At 41.8% G+C, this 27,278-nt stretch overlaps 1 protein-coding gene across 1 annotated transcript; it reads left to right on the forward strand.

The window, feature by feature from the left end:
• Window positions 1-26,394, forward strand: mdfi (MyoD family inhibitor). The gene is made up of 5 exons (XM_030051990.1): window positions 1-452; window positions 1,654-1,852; window positions 13,900-14,043; window positions 22,810-23,181; window positions 23,604-26,394. Exons 2-5 carry the CDS (start codon window positions 1,705-1,707, stop codon window positions 23,855-23,857), a joined length of 918 nt encoding a protein of 305 aa, XP_029907850.1. The 5' UTR covers window positions 1-452; window positions 1,654-1,704; the 3' UTR covers window positions 23,858-26,394.
• Window positions 26,395-27,278: the final 884 nt, after the last annotated feature.

Consider the following 27,278-nt stretch of genomic DNA (forward strand, 5'->3'; position numbering starts at 1 on the left):
ACAGCGCGGATTGATCTCACAGATCTAAATTAAGCAAATGACCGCTCAGGTTCAGAACTGAAATAAATTTCGGGAAAAGCGGTCTACTTGGACTTTGTTTGCAGACACTAATTAGACGCTGGGAAAGCTGCACTCCAAACAAAGACTACTGAGAGAGCTGCCTGTAGAGACACAGCAACTTACCAACATCTGGTCTGCTGGAGAACGGGGCGAGTCGAGGAGAGACAAACTTCAGAGGCGGAGAGAAAAATATCTCCGGTGGAGAAAAATGCATTAAACCAGGAGTTTGGGACGTTTACATGAGACGAGGACAGATTTCGTGGACGTGGAAAGTGACAAGAGTGGGGGGGAGAAAGGACGGGGTAGTTCGGGGAGGGAGAGAAGTCCACCTGGAGAAGTAAGAGAATGAAATAGACAAACAACGGCTGTACTGTGTCCCGGCCAGCAAGAAGGTAACAGACTGTTTAAGTCGTTTCCCCCCGCACTGTTGTTGTATGTTAGTTTTCTGTATTATAGATCCAGGCAGAACAGGAACTCCAGGTTGGAGTTAAGCTCGGTCTGAGCATGCAGAGACTCGTTTTGGGAAAGCAGGGCACAGACATAATAAAGGGTATAACAGAATCAAAAATCCCTGTAATTAGTTGCCAGCACTCTTTCTCATAGGAAGTCATTTACTTTTGAATGGTGGTTTACATTGTTTTGTTTTGTTGTTTTGTTTTGTTTTAGCGTGCGCGTTATGAAGAATATTAATACCTGCGCGGTTGGCACTGTTTTGAAAGAGTGTGTGTGGTGTGGACTGTTTTCAGTTTTCCCAAAAGTTCCCAAACTTTTCACTTTTTGAAAAGTGGCGTTCACTACAAGTAGCCTACCATAGCTTACTTTAGAGAGAAGGAGTCGCTGTGTAACCAGATGTGACACTGATAAACACTCCTGCACCATGTCTGCTGGCTTTACGATAAGTCCAGATTGTCCAAACTGTTGCGGCGGGACGGAGAGTGCATGAGGAGCGAGCCGCGGGAGCGAGCAAACAGCTGTCCAGCTGAGGTGATTGCTCAGGGAGGTGCGCGCTGAGCACACGTTAGCACGTGACGCAAGCAGCATTTGTCTGGTCTTAATAATTAATCGTTGAATGCAAAGAAAACTTTTCTCGGATCTGATTGGCTGAGCCACTTGGGAACTGTGAAGAACCCAGTTATCACACACCTGCGACTGCACGGCTCTTAATTTAACGGAAAAATCATCTCATGTCACTTACCAGTCATGGAATATAGTATTGAAAATAAAATAATATTTCATTGTTGTTATTATCTGTCATTGATTTGCTGTGGCATCGATTTAGAAAAGATTTATTAGACACTTGCTCCCTTTCCTCTCTAAAAGAAGGTTGTTTTACCACCGTTTTACAAAAGCAATAAGCCACTCTACCCCGTGTTTTACAGTGATTTTAGAGTAGCTGTGATGGTTTTATGTCACTTCAAGTTATGCCTAACAACACCTCTCAGCTATTCTATTATCACTATTAAGCACCGCCTTGTGGCTTATTGCTCAATTTAAAAGACCATGAGACCTCTTTCATGCGACCCATTTATGTTGTAGTTATATCCTATTGTTGATTTATTCGTTTCTTTTCCACCTCCTCTCTGTGCGTCCCAGGCTCACTCCTTGCCCCCTCTGCTTCCTCCCACAAGAGCCAGGCCCACGCCCATGGACGAGGAGAGGAGTGTTCCTGCCATCTCCCCAGAGCCACCTGACGATGGGGACCCCGGTCCGCCAGCTCCGCAACCCAGTGCACAAACCTCCACCACAGAGACAGAAAACATCAGCCCAAACCCAAACCCCTGCCCCACTACAGGTAAGGAACAGGGTACCACACGCATACATGGACTTCTTTCCAATCCCCACTGGTGTGTGGGTGTTACTGTGTGTGAGTATGTCTCTGTGTGTGTTAGAGAGAGAGAGAAAGAGCAAACTTTGTGATGGGTCTGAACATGCCCTGTATAGGCTAGTATTTATCACAACTAACACCGAGTTCTGTTAAACCCCCTTTGTTGTCTTTTAGTGTGTGTTTGTGCTGCGAAAGAGAGAAACATTATAGAGATTAATCCATTTATTATGAGGGAGAGGAGCTGGTGGATTAGTGCTGAAGGGGAGACTTCTCCATACTCTTTCACGCATGTGAACCTCATTATATGGCAGGAGGTTGGCAGGGTGTGTGTATATTTGTGTGTGTAGGGCAGCATGCATTGTATTTCCCTTTCTTTCATAGCTATGGGAGACATTCTTACTCAAATACACGAATACACCCTATTATTCACCATTGTGAAAGTGTGTTTAAGTTGATTATAGTTTTCCAAAGTAGAATACTCTTGACTCATGGTTGTGTTTTAAAGCCTTAATACCAGTAACTGGTAGTCACTAATGATAGGTCCAGAGTGTGTATTCCAGTGACTCCCACTAAGTCCCAGGAAGCTCAGTGTATGTTTTTGGTGGAAGGCCTAGTCATTCATTAGGTCAGAGGCCACTGACAGTCACAACTGCTGTGTGTTGAGGTGATTGGAGATTGGCCTATCTGGGGGACGTGTTGCCTTGTATCATGGATGATCTGAGGGGTCAAGGCCCATGCAGCTCTGGCAATGGGACTCCTGGGAGTTCAGGAATGCCCCTCCTGACCCTCCCCGCTTGTGTGATTGGTCATGGTCCAAGCTGAGTGACATTTGGGTGGAGAGAGGAGGATGTGGACCAGCTCAGGGCAGCAGTGTCCCTGGATGACTCATCTAGGATCAGCTGAAACTTCCCTTCATGCTTGTTCAAGTTTCAGGGAGAAAAACACCACATTGACTGTAGATCAGAGTTCAGGTCCTATGGGGTAATTAGGGTAGGTGTGGTTAACAGTTAGAGAAGTGTGCAGAGATTTAAAGTGGCTTGTTGCCATGGGAACCTGCCACAAAAATCTTCATTGGTAGGTGGAGATTTTTTTTTTTTAAAGACATGTCTCGACCCAATCTATTATGATTGCTTGACTGAATTTACAAAAACACAGCATCGACACACGCACATGTGCTCTCAGCTATGTTGTGGTTTACCATGAGGAGTGTAAGTACAGCATCAGATTTAATGATAATGCCTGGGTAAAGAGTTTTAGAGTTATTAAACAGGAGGTTTGTGCCCCGACATGTTCCCATGGCTCTGCTGACTTTACCTGTGCTAGCGCTTCAGGAAGCCAACACAAAGTACAACTGTGGCTTCTCCCACTAAAGTTAGACTGTGTCTGGCAGGTTGGCGTGGTGTGTGTGTACGTGTGTGTGTGTGTGTGTGTGTGTGTGTGTGTGTGTGTGTGTGTGTGCAGGCTGAGGGTATGTAGGTGAGAGCAGGGTGGGGAGGGGAGGATTGGTCAGGCTACCTCAGAGGGCAACAAGACCCTGCTTTCATCATTCTGCTCTATCCACCATCCCTCTTCTCACTCTGCCTCTGGAGTGCAGGCCTACAGTATGTACACATCATACACATTAACAGTTGAGCACACACATACAGCCAAAACACACACACACACACACTCACACATTCAAATGCATACACATATAGAGTTTACTGAGGCCCGAACAGAACAGAAATATGTGTATGGGTGGGATGCCTGTGTAGGCTACTTAATGCCTTCATACAGTATCTGCCTGCATGCCAGTGTGTGTCCAAGTGTGTGTCAGTCAAAGGACGGGTTAAAGGACTATCATACATACCGGTTCTATTTTGACTTCTTGTCATCAGCGATGCCTGTATCTGTCCATCACAAGTATCAGTTGCGTAAATTTGTACAGAATATGTTTTGGTAGCCCAGAAATCAAAGTTTAGTTACATCAATTCACTCCCATTTCTGTTCAAAAAATGTAAAAAAAAAAAAAAAAAAAAAAAAAAAAAAACCTCAAACTTGAAAGTTGCTACACAGAGGTAATTCCAATTCAGATTCAGATTTATTACTCAAAGACCACAATAGTGGTGGAGTACAAATTACATTATGTCTCAACAACCTCGTGGTAAAGAAAAAGAAAAAGAACAAAAAAAAAGAAAAAAGGGTTAATCAGCAATGGGCATTTTCATTTGAACAATGGAAATACATTACAGAGAAAAGAGCCAAGTTTATACAATAGTTGTTGTTTGTTTGTTTGTAAAAGATCTCTACATTTGACCATAGAAGGGTTCCATCTTGTAAACAATTGGCTTGCATGTACTTTTGATAAAATTACCGTGACTCCATTAAAATCGAATGCACTTGTAAGGCATGCTTTTCGGGTGCATTCAAATTCTGCTCTGCAGCCTTCTTCAGCTTTGTTATGAGTGATTGTGATTGACAGAGCCGAATTATAGTGGAGGTCAGCAATAAACTGAGCCACATCACATGCACCACTTGTTCATTGCATGCAAGGAGCACAATTTGGCCTGGCCCAAGCATAAGCTAAGCAGCTAGATCCTTGCCACCTATGTCTCACTGGAGCGCTTAGAAGGTACCAACAAGTGGACCCAAAAACCTCTTTGAGAGCTGAACACAGACACATTTGGTATAAATGAGGAAACGTAACAGAGTAAAGTAGTAGATGTATTCCAAGTATTCACAAGAAGGAATTACCCACAGTATAGTGTAGTGTATTATGTAGGTGCTCAAAAGTTTCACAGAGCATTTTTTCAGATTTTTTTAACATGAGTGGGAATGAATTGAGGTAAGTTAGCCTTAACGTATAAGCTACCAAAGAATATTCTGTATACACTTACACATCAGATATTTGCCAGGAACAGAATCAAACAGGACTGAGAAGGATGAGAAATCCAAGTAAAGCCACAATAGTACTTAAAGGTTATTTCACACAGCCGGACCAGGGCAGACCTAACTATAATGAGCATGCAAAGGTGTACAGCTATAGGCTTAGATAAGCGCTGCAGCACTGCAACATCTGGAATAGCAGTCGGCCAATCAGAATGCACAAGATGAGTCCAAAGAGCTTCAAGAATTGGCCCAATCCTCGCTCCACCAGGGGACAACACGTTTTCCCTTGAGGGTGTGTGATTGAGGCTCTGCTCAGTCATCACAAGGCCATTGAGCGATGGTGTGTGTTGACAGATTCATGCCTCTTTCTGTTGTGGCTTTCTACCAGAGCACACAGACCATTGCTGTCACTCAGGCATGAAGATGCAATGAGGCTGCTTGTTTATATGGGAGCCATACACAATATCACCACATGCAAGCCTTACTGACTGTCTGTTTGTCTGTCTGTCTCTCCCTCTTTCTCTCGCAATTCAATTCAGTTCTATTCAATTAAGTTTTATTGGCGTGACGCTTGGATCAAAAACAGGTCGCCAAAACCGACATTTTCTCACACAGACAATGAAATATAGCCAACACTATTTTGTGCAATGGAAACAAATCTGAATATACAAAGTTACAGAAAATGAATAAATAAAACAGGTAACATTGCAGCATGCATTTACAATTTTACAGGCTGCACAGTACGACTGTTGTCTGTTGGATGCAAGTTTGTCTTTTGTGAAGTTAAGAATGTTTGGGAATGATTAATCGAATTTGGGGACAAATTCTTGTTTCATTTTGTTTTCATTTTGGACATGAAAAAAGGAATCTTTGTCTTAACTTCAGTTCTTTTCTTGGAAGAACTTCTACATCCAAGGTCTGGACAGTTTCTATGAACTCTCAATATATTTTTACAAAACTCACGCTGTACCTTTTCAGCAGCATCTGAGTTCCAGTGGTCTTCATTAGTCAACTGACCCCACATCTCACTTCCACACGTGCTCTATCTCTCCCTCGTTCTCCCTGTCTTTTTCTATATCTCCCATGTCTTGCTTGCTATAGATGCTATTATTTGTCTATCTGTCTCTTTTTAGTCCCAAAGGTTTGTCGAGGCTGTTTGCGTCCTTGTGTCTAATTTGGTTTCTTACAGAGACTGAAATAAAGTAGGAGCAATTTGAGGCATTTTTACAGCATATTTGAACTCCGAAATGAGCGTGCTTTTTATTTTTCTTCACCACATCGCAAACACTTGGGAAACTATTGCTGCTGCTTGCAGTTCTCTCTCTCTCTCTCTCTCTCTCTCTCTCTCTCTCTCTCTCTCTCTCTCTCCTTCCTCACACTCCCTGTCATAAACAGTGCTGACAGCTAGAGTCAACATGATGGGACGTTACAAACTACAAACTTGACTTGTTGAGCCAGGGGACCAGTTATGTCACAGCAACACAGAGGTCGAACCCTCAGTATGTGTGCTTTTACAGTTACAGTAACAATTACAATTACAATTTGGCAGATGCTTTTATCCAAAGCGACATACATATGAGATTTTTATACCACCAGCAAAGATCTACTCAAGAAAGAAGAACGACATCAGGTGCCATAAAGCTCTGGTTCTGGTCCAAAGGAAGGCAGTGCTACAAAGCAGTGCAAGGAGGGAATGTATAGAGTGCATAGAGAGCCTATAGCTTTGTGTATGTCCTTGTAGCCTGTTTAGAAGCCTGCTGTAAATGTTTACATGAGCCTCTGTCTTCATCCTGGTGTTTTCTTATGTGATGTCAACGTGTCATGCAGTAAACCAAATGGTGAAATACTGTACATGACACACAGAGACGCTGTGATGTTCCCGGCCTACTCAGTGGATAGTTTGCTTTTAGTCTCATGCCACATTTAAGGAACTGAGGCTATGAAAACTGAAATCACAAACAAAAAGAGCACATAGACTCAGTTGACAAAAATCCAGAATTAGAACATAATTTATTAACTCACTCATTAACTCACTGTGACTGTGACAACTATATGGACTCAGGTAAAAAAAAAAAAAAAAAAAAAAAAAAAAAATCATAAAATTCCCTCCCATAATGTTACCAAGAATATTACATGAGCATTGGCGATGTTGTGGGGAATTTTATTTGTTTTTGAGCTGGATCTTAAAGGGGAGTGATTCTCTGCACCATAGAGGAGAAGCAACAAGTGGTGTGTGTCTTGCCTCTATGCTATCATGTAGACTGAGCTATTAAATTATCTGTTTATTACACATATTTGTCAGTTTAATCTAAACTGTACTCGCTTAAATTGACCCTTGTCAATTATGATTATTGCACCTTTAAAATGCAGCTTTAAACTTTAAACTGCGACTGGAAATGAATCAATTAGACAATGAGACATTTGCAGGCTCAGCAGCCTGAGCTTTATAACTATTTCCTACTGTCTGGCGCATCCTCTGTGTTTCCTGTTTTCATATACATTGTGTCTGTGTGTGTGTGTGTGTGTGTGTGTGTGTGTGTGTGTGTGTGTGTGTGTGTGTGTGTCCGTGTTAAGGGAATCCAGATCTGTCAGGCCTCTCTTGTGTTTAGATGCAACAATGTAGCACTCGGCTAGTGGAGCAGCCACATTTTCCCAGGAACCAGAGGAATCTCAGACACAAAGTAGCACAATTAAATTCCCCTTAAGCCTGTTCAACAGCAGACAGTTTTTGTCTTTAATGAGCTTACACTGCTTCACTCTCTCAGCAGCTATAATCTCTGATTTTGGACATATTCCAGCGCTGCACTCTCACAGCCCCTCTCTAGAATGTGTGTGTGTGTGTGTGTGTGTGTGTGTGTGTGTGTGTGTGTGTGTGTGTGCGCACATGTGAATGCACACTCAACTTTTGGCTAGGTTTCAGTGAGCAATTGTCTTTATCTCAATTCGTTCTTACAGCATGCGAGTGCGTGTGGGATGGGTGCGTATGGGTGTGTATGTTTTGTGACGGGATGCAGATCAAATTCAAGCCATTTTTGTCATTGTCAGTTCCGCTATTATGTCCTTTTCTTTGTAATATCCCTCATCCTGGACCTCAGTGGTGGTGTGTGGTTTCAATCAGTTCCAGTCATTACCACTGGCCAGAGAACTACTACTGCTTTGTCTCAACTAACTCAGCTGAACATTAAGCTTTTCCCTTGCTCTCCATCTTATCTTTTGTTTGGTCTTCCCTCCTATTGTCTGAAATTTTATCTTGATCTCTGTGTATTTGCAGATGAGTCAGTGGGGTGTGAATGTACACACCCCTGTGTGTGTGTGTGTGTGTGTGTGTGTGTGTGTGTGTGTGTGTGTTTGTGTGTGTGTGTGTATTGAGTACTGTGAAGTATGATAAAGTGCAGCACGTACAGAGGTTGAACCCTGCAGAATATCCTGCTGCTATATGATAAAAGTTTCACTTTCTTAACTCCTTGCACGTGCATTCATGAGCGTGTGTGTGTGTGTGTGTGTGTGTGTGTGTGTGTGTGTGTGTATGTGTGTGTGTGTTGAGAGGTGGTCCCATGGGTGTGTACATCCCTTTGGCAAAGACATACACACACACATACAAACACACACATGCACACACACACACACACACACACACACACACACACACACACACACACACTCATTCAAACAGTGTGGCACTTCTAAAGGAGTATTAGTGGAGCTCTTGAGGCAGGGGTGAGGTAGTTTGAAAGGCAGCAGGTAAAGCCTGGGACTGACAGTGAGACACAGCTCCATGCTCTTTTCTCTCTAAACCACCACTTCTCCTCAGAGACCTACAGAGGAGGGTGGGGGCTGCGCTCCCCTTCAGGTGATTCAAGATGTGAATCACCTGATGCCACATTGTCTGCCTGCTCATATAACCTGAGTGTGTGTATGTGTGTGTAACGTGAGTGTGTGTGCGTGTGCATGCGAGCGTGCATTCATATTGTTTTGATGTTCCTGTGTGATCTGCGTGTTTCCGCTTTAATGGCTAAAGTTGTGTTGACTAGGGGACTGAGATTCCTCTAGATTGCCCCTTCAGGGCCAATGACACGTGTACATACACCAAACTACAATCATACGCAAGCACACACATACTTACACACACACACACGCTCACACAAATGTGAACACAGTCAAGCACGCACAAACAAATACACATACTCACCCACACGTGTAAACACACAGCCAGCTCTACTCAGCGGCTCTTGATTGCCCTGGTCTGATTTGAATTAGAGGCTCATCTTTCTCAGATCTCAGAAATGGCTCTGAGGTCGGGCGGTTTGGTGGTTTGATGCTGTTGCCAGCACACGATTGGTTAAAGGCCCACTTGGATGGCACTGGGGTTTGGTGGGGATGTGTTTAGCTCCAACAATAGTGGTTTAGAACATTTACAGAGAGAAGGCTTGACTGAGAGCCACAAGACTTACACACTTTTAACCCATGACACCCGTCAGCAGCCAGAATCCATATGAGACTGCAGTGCATGACAAACTGCTGAAAAGAATAGTTGATTCATAGTCAACAGAAAATTAATCAGTACACACATACACACACACACACACACACACACTTGCATGCACGCACTTTTAATAATTGATTAAAGTCCCCATGAAATGACCTCACATGACTTCTACTTCCTGTACAAGAGAGTATCTTAAATAGTGACATCATCCTGCACTGGGTAGGTGTGCATTCAAATTTCAACCAGTAAAAATTTGATAAATATTTAAACATGCTCTCTCATCCACCTATTCATTCAAATACAATTGTTTTCTTCTCCCAAACTGATGTCCTATTGGTTTGCACTTGAATGATCCTTCTCTGCGCAATGTCCCACCCAAACATCCTGGAGCTGCATAAAATGAAAAAAGTCAGTCCATGGGGTCTTAAATCAGCTATCAGTAGAATTGCCAAAGATTTGCTGATTTCAGTTTCACTAAGTAGTTGAAATGCTAAGCTTTGATTACCTTTGTCTGTTTATATCATCATAAAACTAATCCTTTTTTTTTTTTTTTTTTTTTTTTTTTTTTGGTCAGACTAAGGAAGCCATTTAAAGACATCACTTTGTGCTGTGCTGAATTCCAATGAGCATTTTTCATTATTTTTTGACACTTTATAGAGCAAATTATTAATCAGTTTCTCAAAAAACTGATAGATGAATGGATAATCAAACTAATCACTACTTGCAGCTCTGGATGGATTGATGGATAGATGGGTAGATAGGGGGCTCGGGCGATTTGACTGACTAGATGACTGAATACATATTTTAAGGGATGTTAAGTCATTCCTGCATGCTGAAATTAGGGTAAAGCAAATCAGCTGCATATTTTTGCACTGGTGTTGCAACATGAGGGCAGAGGTTTGACTTCTGCCACACTTATGTGGAGCTTATTCTCTTATAGCAACAGCAGGACTCTGTTAGAGATGATTCAGCAGTACTGTTGCAGAGCCGTTACTTTCCCAAACTTTTCCCATACTGAGCTTTGGTGTGGCTTTGATAGTGACATAGTTGTTAGGGATCGCTAATGATGATATCTGGCATTTTGAGATAATTAGCACCGGCAGATGTCTTTGCTTACGAGGCCAGTGCTGTTGTTAAGTGAACTAAAACTTTATTTATTTTTCATTCTCAGTTGTTTTTTAAATAAAGTTTATGGTTTTTTGTTACCTGTGGACATATATTTAGTTGATTCATTTTTTATTTAAAATAAGTGTGCAGATCTACTTACGCAACCAGAGATAGTGCAGACAATAACATTAGTTTTAATGAATACATGTTCATTGAATTTTAACAGTTTTTATCTCTAATTTGTTACTACTACTAAATTGTTGTATTTTATCAGATGCAAAAACATCCTCAACAACAACAACAACAACAACAACATGATACCAGCATTACACATCAGCCACTGGCCACCATCTGTAGCTCTCTAAATATTGTCATCGGCCATTGAATCGGCCAACCACTGATAATTGCAGTTGAAGCTGCTAGCAAGTATAAAACAACATGAGAAGGAAGGTTTTTCTGATGCCATGTGAAGTGTTTTAGAAAACAGTCTATAGCTCTTATCCAGCCGTTTGAGCTGTATTTCAGCTACTTCCACTCTGTTTTAATGATTTTAATGACTTTTCACAATATTTGAAAAAAGTCAACATTAGTCATAACTGATTCCTGCCAAAGGAAATGTAAATAGCCTCTTCAGATGGATTAGAGTAATGATAATATAATGGTGTTTGAATGGATAGCTTTTATAAATGCATGACTAGGTTTATGAGTGGTTAGGTGAATCAATAGGTGATTTGCTCTTTTGTAAACTGCTTTGTAACCCTGTTTTGAAAAGAGCTTTCCAATATAAGTGAAAGAAATCGCAACAAGAATGGATGGATGAACTGTTGGAAAGATAATAATCATATATGCTGCATGCCATTTCCATTGCCTTTACACACAGACATATCTCTAAAGTAGACATTTGGCAGCAGTGAGGGCAACAGTTCTCACTAGTGGCTTTCATATCTGAAGCAAGCTGATTGAGACTAATGGATACAACATGGACAACTCGGCCTTAGAAATAGCTTCCACATGCAGGAGACAAACACACAGTCACACACACTGCAGAATGCATATGGAGATAGTCAGTACTAGATAGAAGGAGATAGTATGAGAGTCACAGAGTCGCAGAGTCAATGGAGTGGCGTGTGTGTGTGTGTGTGTGTGTGCGCGCGCGCGCGCGTGTGTGAGAGCTGCTGTGTAAGAGAACGGAAGGAAGCAGAAAGCACTTCCCAAACCTGTTTACATCTTTCCCAACCTCGACACGCATAGATGTCCCATTACATACAAATGTACACAAGCAAACACAGGCACACACACACACACACACACACACACAAATAGATGAAAGTGCACATGAATTCACAGATGCCCCAGATGCCCCAGATGCCCGAGACACTGTTTTTTCTTCAAGGTTAAATCACCTTTACATAAGAAAGTTATTCAGACTAGATTTGTTGATTTTTTTTTTTTTTTTTTTTTTTTTTTTTTTTTTAAATTGGAGATAGTGGCAATAATGTTAATCTAATCTGTTAATATTAGCAGGTATTTTAGTATTGTTTTTGGTTAGCCTCACTAAGTTGTAGGGCTGAGTGATTTTGACAGAATCAAATATAATATCTCTGACCCAGTGCCTCCATATTGTTACTTCATGAGATGTTTACAAACAAGAAATATTTGGTAAACAGTCATTAGTGATGGTATAAGCACTTAAAGGCACTTCAGAAAATTGCATCCCTTTACTGTAATGTGCCTGTAAAACCAGGAAAAGACAACACTTACACCATATCACAAAAATACGATATATAAAATCCAAGAAGATATCTAGTGTCATATCATGATATGGCATCAATAAAATGATAAAGCCCTGCTATAGGTTGTTTTGATGGTTCTGGGTTCATCTTTGTTTTTTACATCAAATGCTACATCGTCAATCTTCAGTTGCTGCTAAGCAACAGTTTTTGTGAGTTCACCAGCTGGCTGTCATTTGCTGAATAAAATTTGTTCATGAACACTGAGTTATTTTCTTTGTGGAAGTACTCAGTTTATTTTCACCTAATTATGATTTGTGAGACTATCAGTGAAATCTAATTAAAATAATCTAAAAACTGATTCATTTGTTTTAAGCGCATGGTTCCTTTTTCTGGGTTTTAAAAATTACAGTAATGTGAGACCTGCATGCAAATGTACAATGCGGTCTAACAAACTAAAGAGGTGATGTCCTTGGTAAAAGCAGCTCTCAGCAGCGGCTCAGCTGATGACTCTGAAGCAGTTTAAATAGGTTTGAAATAAGCTAATAGAAAAAGAACATAACAGCCTGACATCTAGATATTTATGTATCACCATAGACAAACAACATGTCTGCCTGTCGCCCACATACAGTATTTTGTATGCATCTTAGAAATAACTCTCAACAGTGTCTCAGTATGCCATGGTCTCCTCTTTTTTTCTTTTGTTTTTTTGTTTGTTTGTTTTTGTTTTTGGTCATAGAACAAAATTGCTGAGGCCATTTTGCTCTTCTGCTTTGGCTTGCGTAATCTTTCAGCAACTCTAATTTAAAGCCACTATACCTTTTTTTGGGTGTGTATGTTTGGCTGTTAGGGTTGAATTAATCTGTAGAGTTATGCAAAACATGTGAAGGAATTTATCTGGAAGAGAGGCGAGGGAATGTGAGCTATAGAGGAGGAGTGTGAGAGGCAGGGACAGGAAAGAGAGGACAGATAGAGAAGTGAGGGAGAGCGGATAGAGTAAATAAACATAACCGGGAAGTGTTGAGTCCGCGTACAGGACGTGGTTTGTGTGTGTGTGTATGTGGTGCGTGCATGTGTGTATGTGTGTTTATCAAACCCAGCTGGCTCCCATTTGCCCAGGAATGAGTGTGCACCTCTCAGAGGCCCAAGCCTGCCCTGCTTTTGAAGGCCTCTGTGCACTGTGTGTGTGTTTTTGTTTTTATAAACAGTATAGTGTCTGTGTGTGTTTTGTGTGTGTGTATGTGTGTGTGTGTGTGTGTGTGTGTGCGTGCATAATAGCAGCTTCATTAGAAGACTGCATGGTACCAGTATTCGCATAAAACACCCAGACACATATTTTCTGTATGTTTCATATGTGCATCCTCTTGTTTACATTTAACACACACACACATACACACACACAGATATACATGTACTTACTCATTTACACACACACACACGTAGACCCACATAGAGTCTCCAGGTTTCACAAGCATGCACATAGACCCCTAAACAGTCCCAAGGGGTTTGATTTAACTGTTTCCAGATGCAAGTTCAGGACAGAGCACACACCTATACACACAAACACACACCCACACACACACATCTTCTGCTTTTTTTGCAGTCAGCACAACTACTCATTTTAAACTAATTAAGTGCTGGTGGATGGGAAATGACATGGCAGTAGAGACGTTTCCTAGAAGCTTGTTGATGATACCTGTAACATCGCCATGACAGACAGTCAGGGAGGAAAGCTGAACTGAAACTTAAAATAAACTTTTCCAGCCTCTGACGTGTTGTGGAAAACTGATATTCTAATTTCTTTTGTGTGTGTGTGTTTCCAGATGTGGCCAATACCTATACTGAGCCCCTCATACTGAGGTCAAAGGTCACTGCAGAAGTGTTGATATTCGACGGTGGTGACAATGGCAATAACAATAACAGTCTCTCACACCCGGACCTTGCAACACCCAGCAAGAGTATCACCTGTGAGTAAATACAAGCACACACTCTTGCACACACACACACACACACACACACACACACACACACACACACATACACACACACACACACACACAGTGGGATTGATGAGTGTTGTGGTTCCATTACCAATCACTGGTCTGATGAGTCATGTTGTCCTGACCTTTAACAAATAGATTTATACACCCTGAAGAAATAGGTCAGGTAACCACACACACACACACACACACACACACACACAGAAATATCTACATTGTCAGCTAAGTAGGTTAGGGCTGTGATTTCCCAACACGAGCAAGTTTACACCCAACTCTCCACACTTGAAATGAAACACCTTCCCTCCTTTCTTCCACCTCCCTCTGCTTCTCCACATTTTGTTCTTTCTCCCTCTGCTTTGTTGAATCTGGGATTGTTAAGGTATTACCATGACAACTGCAGGTGAATCTGGCTGGTAGTGTAGTTTTTGGCTTCTCTTTCCCCAACTCCTTTAGCCTGGCACAGCCGTACTATGATCTTGTTACCATTCACTCCACAGAAGACAGTCTGGGCACCACTGGGTTCAAACTGTTTGGAACAGGCATTTACAAAAATATGCGGTAGATGATTGGATCAACCATCTGTCAATCATTAGCTCTCTGGCCAATCAAATGAATGTCATACGGCATAACACCAGCTAAACAAGCAATAGCAATAGCAACTATTATGGTGAAAGTGAGCAAGCATATTTGTAAGCATCTTACTAGCTTGTTAGCGTGTTGGTACACGATTCTTAGTGTGTCAGGAGGAGAGACGAGAGATTTTCATATTACTTGTTCTCTATTTACACACAGCCTTCCAAAGTTAAACCCCCATTATTAGGATGGGGGCAAGGGCATGGGGGTTAATTCTGGAAATATTATGGGCCAAGAAACAGTTTCTCTATGTGACATAATGGTAGTTAGCTTTCAACTTTGGTTGTTTTATTGAGTAATAATGGTTAAAAGTAAAAGTTAAAAAGTTAAAAATACATTTTGAAAGTATGTCCAGTATAGGTCAGTGGTGAGTTTTGAGAAATAAACACTGGTCTGCTGGATAAAAATGTCACCCACCCTACATGCTGTTGGAAATATTGTAATTAGAGTTAGAGCATGCTTGAACAACCCAACAAAGTGGTATATGCAAATGGTAATCCAATAATTTGATTCTTTTTTTCACTTGTTCTTGTATTGTGTTCTCTCAGATTAGACATTATGACAATTGTGCTTGAGCTGTTTTGAAATGCAAATCTGAAACTAAAGCAGTTCTGCACAACAATGTCTTCCTTGAGAAGTAAAATTAAGGAACTGCACTAAAGCTGCATGCGGTCCGTCAGCCCTGACAACATGTACAGTAGAAATAGATTGGAGAAATAATAGAAAATGAGATCAGACCATTTTCCTCCCTTGCATTAAAAGCACAGTCCAGCAGTGATGTCTTAGCCTGTGTGTATTTCCCCTTTCTTTCTCTCTTCTCTTTTGCTTTTAGATCTGCCGTCAAGGGCTCAATCCAGTCTTCTGTGTCAAAACCAAATGTTACACAAGTATGCTCTCTTATTACCCCACCACACATATTCTTCTCACTTTCATTCCAATTTAAAATCTGCAGAATGTCAAACAAAGAGACAAACCCAACCTTAGTAACACCCCAACTCTTCAGCTATATTGTCTTAATGTATAACCACTAACTGAGAAGCCTTTTAAACATTTTAAATACCGCTTGCTCCACAGAGGTCTAAATCTGTCCTTCCTGTCCCTCTAAAGAAAAGGAGGGACACTGTAAGCAAACGACGAGACAGAGGGGATGGTTGGGCGAGCTGAATGTGTTACTATGAGGTTTCTTACGGGAATACTTGGCCTGTCTTGGCCAAGACAGACACACAAACACACACACATAGAGAGAGACTCTCAACCCACCATAATGGCTAGTTTGTGGTAACTCAGTAACCTGGTGTTACAGTCAGGAAGTGAATAAGTAGGTGAATGGGATCTGTTTGAGCTGTGTGTGAGTGGGTGTGTGAATGTCCGCTGTCTCCGTCTGTGTTTGTGGCTCTACCTGTCCCGTCTGAGGAGCATGTGTATTTTCAGTCCCATGCTGTGAGACTGACTAGTCTAGGTCTGATCCCACATTCCTCTCTCTCTCTCTCTCTCTCTCTCTTGCTCTCTCTCTCTCCCACTCCCTTTTATTTTACATCCCCATAAAGTCTATGAAACCCGCCAGCTCCATATGCTGTGCAGTGAGAGTTACGCAACAAGTCTTGGACAAAATGTACGGCCATGCACACTGATCCTCAACGCCTCCCTCGCTCTCCCTGCTTCCATCCATCCATCCTCCCTCCTCATGTGCCTCCTACCCCTACCCTCACCCCTTATAGCTTCCTCTCTCTATAACTTACACAATCGTACATTTTCAGCACACTAAACTGCAAATGAAATATTGCAAAGTGGTAAACCTAGTCCCTTCCTCCTGTGTATGTCTGCTTGACATATACCTTTGTCCCCTTGATGCTATGTTTATGTGTCTGTCTCTGTCTCTCTGTCTGTAAGAGTGGCAATTGTGCCAGCGCTAGTCTCAATTTGCAGGCCTCATAACTTAAGCCACAATTAGTGCGGCTGCTGTTAAAACATGGTCTCTGTGAGCTGCAACTGATGAATCAATCATCATCTGTGTCTCTGGCTTCATAATGACAGCTAAAACATATAATAAAACAGAGTGACTCAGGTCTGTGATGAAGTCATGGCTGCATGTGACATCTGTGTCTGTGCGTCTTTGTGTGTGTTTGTACATGTGTGTGTGTGTGTGTGTGAGGAAACAGAAGCAAAAACAGAGAAATTCCGCAGCCCATATGCTCTGTCTCGCAGTGATGACATCATGGCTGTAGCATGTGTCTGGCCCAGGGCCTATGACAAGCTGTCTGAGAACAATGTGCAGAGAGAGCTGTTAGAGTGTGTGTGTGTGTGTGTGTGTGTGTGTGTGTGTGTGGTGTCAGGAGGAGGGGTATGGGGGGTGGGAGGGGTGCTCTGCATGTGTTTGTCTCTTGATGTGTCTTTCAGAAGTGTTCCAGTCAATTCAGTATGAGCTCAGTCACACACACACACACACACACACACACCAGCACACAGTGCGACTTCTTGTCAGTGATGTCATTAACACACGCCCCCGGCCCACTGCTGGCTTTGACGTCACGGTCACAGCAGGCTACACTATAGTTCACAGATGTTTAAGTGCTTACACACATGTTTGCATGCATGAGGAACCAATGACACAAGTTCTGCATCACTCACAGGATCACAGAAAAACCATAGGACACTTCCACTTTGTTGCTCTTTCACGATTGGAAACTATTCATGTGAGAAATGAGATAATAAATCTATTCATGTATGAGTGTGTGTGTGTAAAGGGAAATGCTGAGTGGAGCTGTTTGTTATAATCTTGTCATTAGAGCAGAGGATGTGTGTGATTGCTGGGCCAGTGCTGTTGGTGGGAAATCTAACAGGACTATGACAGGAGCTTTAATTAGAGACCAGTCGTTGTGCTGAACCTCCGGTTGCACCTCCCTCTGCTGTGTCTGCAAATTCTCTCTCTCTCAATCTTTCTTTTTCTTTCTATTTCTCACTCTCTGCCCTTTGCTATCTATCTCTTTCTCTCTTTCCGCCTCCCCTCTGACACACCAACACTGACGCACTCTCACACACATACTTACCAACAGTGAGATAACAGTGACACAGAGCCGAGTGGTGGGAAGGCCAGATGTGGAGCTGGTGATGTCACTGGGGTCGTGTCAATGGTCATGTGTAGATAAGATGTTTGATGGGACGAGTATTTGATGGTTGGTGAGTGATGTTTGGGGTCAAGGATTAGTGTTATGTGTCATAACAACAATACTACTACTGTAATACTACTACTTCTACTACTACTACTACTGCTACTATCACTACTACTACTACTAATACTACTGATGATGATGATGATGATGATGATGATGATGATGATAATCACAATAATAATGATAATAACAATACTACTACTACTACTACTAATAATAATAATCATAGAGGGGGTGTAACTCAAAGTGCTTTACAATAAGGTGAAAAAACGAGAGTATAAAAAAGGCAGTTAAAAACAAGTGCAAATATACTGCATAATAAAACCAAGCAATCAGTTGAAAAACAAAGAATGGAGACAGAACAAATTAAGATAGAAACAGTAAGATATGTAGAAACAAAGGAAGCTGTAAAAACATAAGACAAAGGAAGACATAAAAACAATAAAATTAGTGTCATGTTGTTATTGTCATTCTCTCCGTGCCTTCTCTCAGTCACTCTTCCACAAATATATAGGCTACTAATAGCTGCTGTATGTTTCCATTTATGTGTCAGAATTTCAAGCAAAATTTTGAAAAATCAGAAACAATACATAAATAATGTCTGCACATATTCTCATTCGTCCAGATCATAGGCATCTCATTTAAATTGAATCAGGTCAACTGGATTTAGTTATATGTCTAGAAGACATTTCTCCTATGACTGGTAGTCAGACCAACAGTCTAGTCTAATGAACAGCATGAACTGATGAAGCCACTGCAATAAGGGGCGAAATGTCTTCCAGTCATATAACTAAGTCCAGTTGACGTGATTCAGTTTCCATGAGAATATAAATAAAGATCAAATTTTAATTTTTAATTTTTTCATGTTTTTGCATCATTTTCATGCTTTTATCAGATGTCAAAAACAAATACACATGGCAACATTTGAAAGCAATAAATGAATGGCAGTGAGGGCACCTTAATCAAGGACAGGGAGAGAAAGGGGCTTTGGTGCGACGTGTGTGTGTGCCAGGGAACACAGTCAGCTGGTCTTAAAGCTCATAAACTTAGACCATTGTTACTTGCTATTTTGGCCCAGTAGCTTCCATTGCTGAGATGTCTTTATCATGTTATATTGCTGGAATTGCACTAAAATTAATTCTTTGGCAAAATAAACAAAAGAGCAATGTTTGTTGAAATGCATGCATTAATATCTCAGTGATTGTGGATGTTGATTTCACAGTTTTGCTTTTTTATTTGTATGATTATGAGCAAGTGAAGCAAAATTTAAATAGAGAGGAATCAAACAGAGATAGATAGATACTTAATTTTTCCCAGGGGGGAAAGTGGTTTGCAGCATAATCACAAGGGCATTTCATGACAGCATCACAGAGTCACCAAAAGACAGTCAGTACTCACACACATCAGCAAAATACCTTGCACATGTTAGGAGCAAAACGGAAAAGAAATATGAGAACCGTAGTTAGGATGGGGGCAAACTCCTGCACAGACCAGCTGGCAGTCCTGCTTAATTAATTATACTCATTGCCTGTTCGAAAACATATCAATAAAAATCTCTCTCTCTCTCTCTCTCTCTCTCTCTCTCTCTCTCTCTCTCTCTCTCTCTCTCTCTCTCTCTCTCTCCCTCTCGCTCTCTCTTTTTTTTAGCCAACACGCCTGGCTTTATGCAAGAGGGTATGCCTACCAGTTAGCTGATAACTAGGAGTTTGGTCTTAAGAAAATTATTTGGCCAATAAACCTTGGTGCAAAGGTACATTTGGCCCCAAGTTGGCTGGGATTTTTGGCTCGCTTACATCTCGCTTTGAAGCAATAGCTTCCCTCATCTCAGGCAGCTAAATCACATTTTACAGTACCAGACGTTTCTGGGAAGTTGTGGTGGACAGATACTTTACACATGTTTCAGAGCATTAAGGCCATTTAATGCATCAAGCCTGCCTCATTTCATCAAAAACATTAATGACTGTCACATTACACTTAAATAAATAATGCTGAGCATGTGGAGACAGTGTTTTGGAATCATAAATTATGTTTTATCCCTTTTACCTATACACCCATGTGTACTAAACAATATATAATCAGTGTGTGTGTGTGTGTGTGTGCGTGCGTGTGTGCGTGCGTGCGTGCGTGCGTGTGCACATGCTTTTGTGCATTCATTTGTGCATGTGTGTGGTTAGCGAGGTGGTAGAGCTGTGCATCTATCCGTCTTGTTTACTGTTTGCTTAGCCACAGTTTGTCTTGTTGAAATATCTTAGCCTTTAGTGTCATATGTTTAATATCATGTCAGCAGATAATATATAAAGTGCAACAGACAAACTACATGGGTTGGAGTCAGGACTTAGGCAGTTTTGTTGGACTGAAAGAGACGGAGGAGTGTGAGAGGAAAGGAAGAGGTATAGAAACGGATTAAGCAGCAGGGGCAGAGACAGAGACAGAGACAATTCTCAGTCAGCTCTGTGACTCATTCCACCAGAGGATAAGTACAGAGAAGGATGAACAGCAGTTCTCTGGTCTGGGAGGGAGACATGAGGAAAGTAGTTGGGGGGGTTACAAGTGAGCACTGCTGCATTCAAAAGACAGTGATTCACTCATGCTTGCTCACTTGCCAGACACACGTGTGCACGCTCACATGCAGATATACAGCCATGCACACTCAACACACATGCACACTCTCATTCTTGGCGGTTTCCCAGTCTCATCATGTTAACCCCAAAGACATTTAGCTCTTTATTTGTTGTTATTTTTAACTGGCTGCTGAATCATTGTGTTTATGAGTCACACCCATGCATCATGGGTCCTGCCCCAAATGTGCACAAGCAGCAACCTAGTTCTCCCATTTTGCTCTTTTTTTTTTTCTCCCTTACTTTCTTGCTTTCATACAAAGGTACCTTGTTTGTGTATGTGTGTGAGTGTGTGAGTGAGTGCGCATGGATGTGAGTCTGCACATACTGTTGCGTGCATATATTTGTGTGTGTGTGAACAGGCATTGCTGTATAATCTCGAGCTCTGTGTGGAGACAGTCATGACTCTTTCTGTCTCTGTCCGTCTGCCTGCCTGCCAAATCCGGCTATTCACTGCTCACACACTGACACACACATGTGCAAACACACACAGACAGTATACACAATATACTTACAGCTCGTCTTTGAAATACTCTTTCAGTCTCTAACAGTAATACAGTGTGAAAAGTTGTTGAGAGTTGTGGGTATTGTCGACAGAATGCCTTGAACAACAATAGAAACTTAAAAAGGATGCTAAAAAATCGGCGGACACCATCCCTTCTCTTGCTCTCTCTCTACACCCTGCGTCTTTCAAACTCAGAAACTCAAACTCCCATGCTGCCCAGCACAGTGTGTTGAAATAACATGCAAAAGATTAACATGGAGCCCGAGAAATGAGAGGCAAAAAGGGGCAAAATGGAGAGACGAAGAGAGGGAGACATAACACAGCAGAGCAGCAGGTATTGACTTTTGACATACTTCAGAGGAGAAAGTATGTTTCTTTCTCACTGGCCATGCACAGGCACACACACACACACACATACATCTGCACATGCACAAACACACACTGGCCCTGCAGCCTGCCAAACATCTGGAGCGAGGTTAGAAAACGCTGAATGAAAGAATCTTTAATAACACTGGATTGGTTGTGTGACTGCGGCTGTCGGCCAATCAAAACAGGCCCAGTTGGGTTATCTGTCTCCGAGCGGTTATCGAACGGACGCTTTTACTGCCAGTCATGTTTCATTGCTGTAGCTCAGGACCACACTCTTTGTTTGTTTGTGTCTCCTTGAGTGTATGTGTGTGTGTGTGTGTGAGAGAGAGAGAGTGTTAGAGAGAGACAGAGAGAGTTTCTCCTCTGATATTCTTTGAGTCTGTTAGGCTGTAACTTGTCTTGTTAAGTCTCACCACACCTCTCAACATCTTGTACTTTCAGGTCCTGAAAATATTTAGGGCCTCTATAGAATGGTATTTAATACAACCATAATATATAAAAGCCACGCTGCCATTTTACAGTCAGTGACAAGAAGAGGTTCTTGTCACTGTATGTGTTTGGCTTGGCAGCAGAGGTGTGCTTTTCATTATGCCGTTCTCACAAGTAGGTAGTGCTTGGTGGCATAAGGAGGTAAAAGGAGTGGTATATCTAACCAAGACCAACAAATTGTGCTTGTGCATAAATATTTGTTTTTCAAGATATATATTGTGTCAAAACTGCTGATGATATTCTTTAAAAATCTCAGATACTGAAGGGAATCGTGTACTCCTCTTTCTCCCTTTGCCTCTCTGTCTTTCAATCTCTCTCTTTTGCCCTATCTTTCCCAGGCCATCTTTTTCAAGTTGTGTAAGAGTCTAGACAAGAGGGGTCAGGGGTCAGCTCAGTAAACACAAGGCCCTCCCATGGGCCTTTGCCTTCGGGATAGGTTGCACCATTTGACTCAATTTCCCAGAACCTCCCTCTCTGTGGTGCTGCATCAGCACAAATCTGCACACACTGAGAGGGGTCTTAGTCCTGTCTCTGTGCTGCACATTATTCACACATGTTGGTAGGCATGCTGCTCACATAGAAATGCATGTGCCTGCACACTCACATGCACACTTTAAATTTTGCTTATTAATATACGGTATATTATCATGTAACTTTAGTTCCATGCACTAGTCATTCACATCCTATACTCAGTTTTACAGTTTTTTAAATTCTTTCCCCATTAACTACATCCTATACTCCCATGCACCTTGAAATACCTGCACACTAATACTTGTATGCTGTGATTCTGCTAATGTTGGAATACTTGAATTACTTACTATACATTGCAGTATGTTCTTTTGCACTATCCACTTAAAAAGGACTTAACTGAATTTAATTTAATGAAAAAACTGGAGGTTATTTTCAGCCTATTGTAAATTCCTGTACTCTTGTCCCTGCTCTGTCCCAGGTCAGCCAACAGCCAGATCCACGCCTCTCCACCACACCCAGCCGTGCCGAACACAGCCTAGCAGCCAGCTACGCAACGGAGCCAAGCACCACACACACACCCACTCCCCTCATACGCACTGTCTGCACCACACGCACACACCTCACACACATGCACTCCACTCCAACGGGATGAGGAACGGGGGCCCTCATGAGCGGCCGAAGCTGGGCTCCCTCCCAAGAGGCGGCTCGTCCACCTCCTCATCCTCCTCGGCGGGAACCAAACACACCAAGAAATTGCAGTCCAACCCCTCGATCACTTCCCAGAGCAGCAAGAGGAGCAAGAGCAGCTCCAAGAGCAACAGCTCCCAGATCCCCACAGAGGCACAGGATGGTGAGATACACACATGAAAAGAGTGTCTGGGGTTTGTTGAGAGGGAGGGATACATAGCTGTAGACCATAAGGCACTGGTCCAAAGTCCAAACCTTCCAAAGCCTGTTGGGTGTTTTTATTAGCTCCAGATCACTTGACATACCTTACTGCGTATGTTGTTGAGAATATTGTACAATCGTATTGTATGTCCCATAATTGCTAATCTACACTTTGTTGTCTTTTCTCTCCTTATTTTTCTCCTTATCCTCTCTGTTTCTGTTGGTGTCTCTCTCTCTCTCTCTCTCTCTCTCTCTCTCTCTCTCTCTCTCCTGCTCTCTCTCTCTCTCTGCTCTCACTCTCTCTCCTCTCTCTCTCCTCTCTCTCTCTCTCTCTCTCTCTCTCTCTCTCTCTCTCCTCTTCTCTATCTCTTTCCTTCTCTCCAGACTGTTGTGTTCACTGTATCCTGGCCTGCCTGTTCTGTGAGTTCCTGACTCTATGTAATATTGTGCTGGACTGCGCCACCTGCGGCTCCTGTGCAGGTGACGACTCGTGTTTCTGCTGCTGCTGTGCATCAGAGGAGTGCGGCGACTGTGACTTGCCCTGTGACATGGACTGTGGCATCATCGACGCCTGCTGTGAGTCTGCAGACTGCCTGGAAATCTGTATGGAGTGCTGCGGCCTTTGCTTCTCTTCCTGAGACTTCTACTACTATTTCCACCGCCACCACCATCACCACCATGGGGGCACTGCAGATGTCTGCTACGTATTGCAGCAAGCCCAGGAATGATTTGGACTTGTGTCCTATCAACGCGCCAAAGTGCCTCGTCCAGTCTCTGTTGTCTTAGCTAAGCCTGGGCTCTATTTTTTACACTAGATTGGCCGGCCTGGTCGGTAATTTCTCAGAATTTTCAAAGATTTTTACAGGGTTTTCCAAGCAACAGAACTGACCTAATGCTGAGAGCAGTCACTGGTGAACGTTTCCGTTTTTCAATCAGTCAATAGACAGGGGCACTGGCATTTCCTGCGCACACTTGTCATTGCTGTTGGTTCTTTGGTAAGTGGCAGGGTGCATGGTGCGTAGTGAGCTCCAGCTGTGGTCCTGGAGTGTCTGTCAGGCTGCGCGAACTGGGCCTCTGGACCCTCACTGAACAGGCTCTTATTACAATGGAGCCCCTTGTGCCTTCTGAATGACTGGAGTTCCCCAAGCATGAAAAATGACCTCCAAAGGCAAATGAGAAAATGGCTCCATTTAACCGGATTTTAGTGTTTCTGGAGATAAGAGCAGCGGCATAATGGGAAAATGGACGCTCAGATCTCAGTAGAAATGTAGTCTGTCCCTCTGTCCTTGGCAAGGTTAAAGCCGTTCAGTTTGATTGCATATGGCTGCTTTTGCAAGGCACACAGTCCATGCGGAGGCTGTTTCCATCGCAGTCCTTTGTCCCTGTTTCAGTGTACTAAATAGAGGAAACACTAATGGTGGCCAGTGGCAATATTACAGATACATTTCTTTTGTTTTATGCACCTCATTTTTAGGGCTTATTTAGAGAAGAATCATATGTGAGAGTTATGCGTCAGCCTGGAGATGGGTCCCATCAAATGAGTACTGTAAGTGTTGGACATACAGTTCACCACAGATCCAGTGGTTGGATAGTGTCTGCCATGGAAACATTCTCTGCTCTTAACATGTGAAAGGAGAGAGTTCTTTATCAAAAACCTCTCCTCATTTAGTGTTACACATCTTGTTTGCTTTTACATTTTTATTGAGGGGCTTTGGCTGTATTCAGTGAATTCTTATATTGGGAACATTCCTGGTTGGAATGGTCAAAGCTGGTAGAGGACTGGAAGGCATCATCTCTTTTTGAATACATTTCATTTATTTTGTCATTCTTGCTATGTGAACAAATGGCCTTGGCTTAGCTAAAGGCCTGTATTTTCAAGTAGATTCCTCGCCTTTACCAAATCTCTATTAATCCTTGTTTTGTAGATTTTAGTTAAGATATTTGCATTTCTCCTCTAATGTGAAAATCACATTTCTGTGTTATCAGGTTTTGCCGGGCTCTCTGTAAAGCAGACATTGCTCAACATCTAATTTAATTCCCTGAGTGAAAATCTTACGTTATTATGCTAAGTTAGATCCATATGCTTGTATGAATGGTACGCTTCTGATAACAGGGCTCACACTCTCATATGCTCAGACGCATACCTTCTCCAACCCAATACCTCTTGAGATGTCACCTAGATCTGTTGTGCATTTTAAACTGACTTGATACCAATCTCTTTTCTCTGATCCAATACTGTTAGTGCAATCCTTATATTTTCTCAGAAATACCAAAGACTTTGCTGTTATTGAACCTTAGTTTTGAGACCTAGATCTTGTACATAGACAGGGTTTTGCTATGCTTATGTGGCTATGGTTAATTAAACCCTATTTCAAAGGCTGAAATGTAACACTGTTGATTATGAACATTTGCTAAGGCTATAATCAAACTGATAACACCCAAGCAGAAAATGCAAGCTTTTCAGCTAATGCAGTCAAGGAGAACTTATATATCTTCATGTCTGTTGATGTGAGACTGAACATAGTTCATGTTCAGAATCCCTTTGAGAGCAAATCCTGGAAAACTCTGGAACAATGCAATTTTGTGTACTATGGAGAGATATATGAAGGGAGAACTGGATTATATGAGGCTCAAATAGGGCAAAAGCAATTGCAGATATATCGCAATAATATGATTTGTTTGGGTCTTGAGACAGTCTGTACCAGACAGGACTTCATCTGAGTGTTCAAATATTTCTATTCCTTCAATGTATTCATAATTGAAAGAAAACATTTTTGTTTTCAGTATTTTCTATATTCAGTGTTTTCAGGGTTGTTTTTTATGATTACTTTCATCACAGAAATTTCAAAGCCATTACCTTGTATGAATTCCTAATCCTTTTTTTCAAATCTTGGATGTTATAAGCTGGCCAGCTGTTCCAGTAGGCTGACTTTAATCCCAGCACAGCTAACATGTCATAGACTGGACCCCATGATGATGTCATTTTGTTTACACTATCCCCTTTTAATGGCAATTTGCATTGCTGTCCTGGGTGTCGCAATAAAATCCATTTGTGTCATACAGAATAAACAATGTGAACTCCAGGCTTTCCTTTTTAACAACTTATTTTCATAAAGGCTGCAGGCTGTAGCCTTATTATGTAGCCTCATTATTAGGCTACGTAAGTAGTCCCACTGCACCCTGGCCTGTAAAAACAACTTTGTTATAGCATCTATCCAGCAACCCTGTGTGTCAAACCATTCCCTAATGGCTACAAATAGTTTTTGCTCACTTTATTGACCAATGGGAATGACTGAATTACATGATGCTGTTACTGTAACAAAAAAACAAATATTACAACTTTGGCATCTCTACTTGCCCTGACTTGGCTACCTTATATAACTTTGAAGAACTTCAATAGACTAAATGTCCATTAGCAAACAAGAAAAAATGAAGAATGGTGCAGGACCAGCCAATCAAACATCACCACTTTGTCATCACTCGCTTTTTCCAATTCATCCCATTCAAACTATCTATCCTATCTAGATGCCACTACATTTACTCACAAATGGTGAGCTGGAAAATTTAATTTTCATGGCTGCTCTCATCCATTTTCCTCTAGTCTTCTGTCATTACTTGGTGATTACTGTACAGCTGAATTAGTAATGGATCAGACTGATAAGGATAGCTTTCATTACAGACATTACAGTCCCTCTCCACTCCCAGGTTTATACATTTATATGTACATAGATTGATATGTACTGTATGTTTAAGTCAACAAACTCAGCGCTAGTATTTCTTGACATTTCAGCAACATTGTCTAACATTCAAAAGGAAAATATATCCCCTTTGTCTGTTAAAATACTATTTTGACTTCTTGCCAGTAGCTGGGGTCATCCCAGTTTGTAACAGAGATTTTCGTGAAAGTGCAGAATATGCCTCGGTTGCTAAGAGGTCAAGGCTAACTTTGCTCAATTCATTCCCATTTATGTTGAAAAAAATGTAAAAACTGCTCTGTAAAATGTGAAAGTTGCTACACATAATTAATTCCATCTGTGAATACTTGTGAATACTTTGCTG

Source organism: Myripristis murdjan, chromosome 5, assembly GCF_902150065.1.
Source record: "Myripristis murdjan chromosome 5, fMyrMur1.1, whole genome shotgun sequence".
Taxonomy (NCBI): domain Eukaryota; kingdom Metazoa; phylum Chordata; class Actinopteri; order Holocentriformes; family Holocentridae; genus Myripristis; species Myripristis murdjan.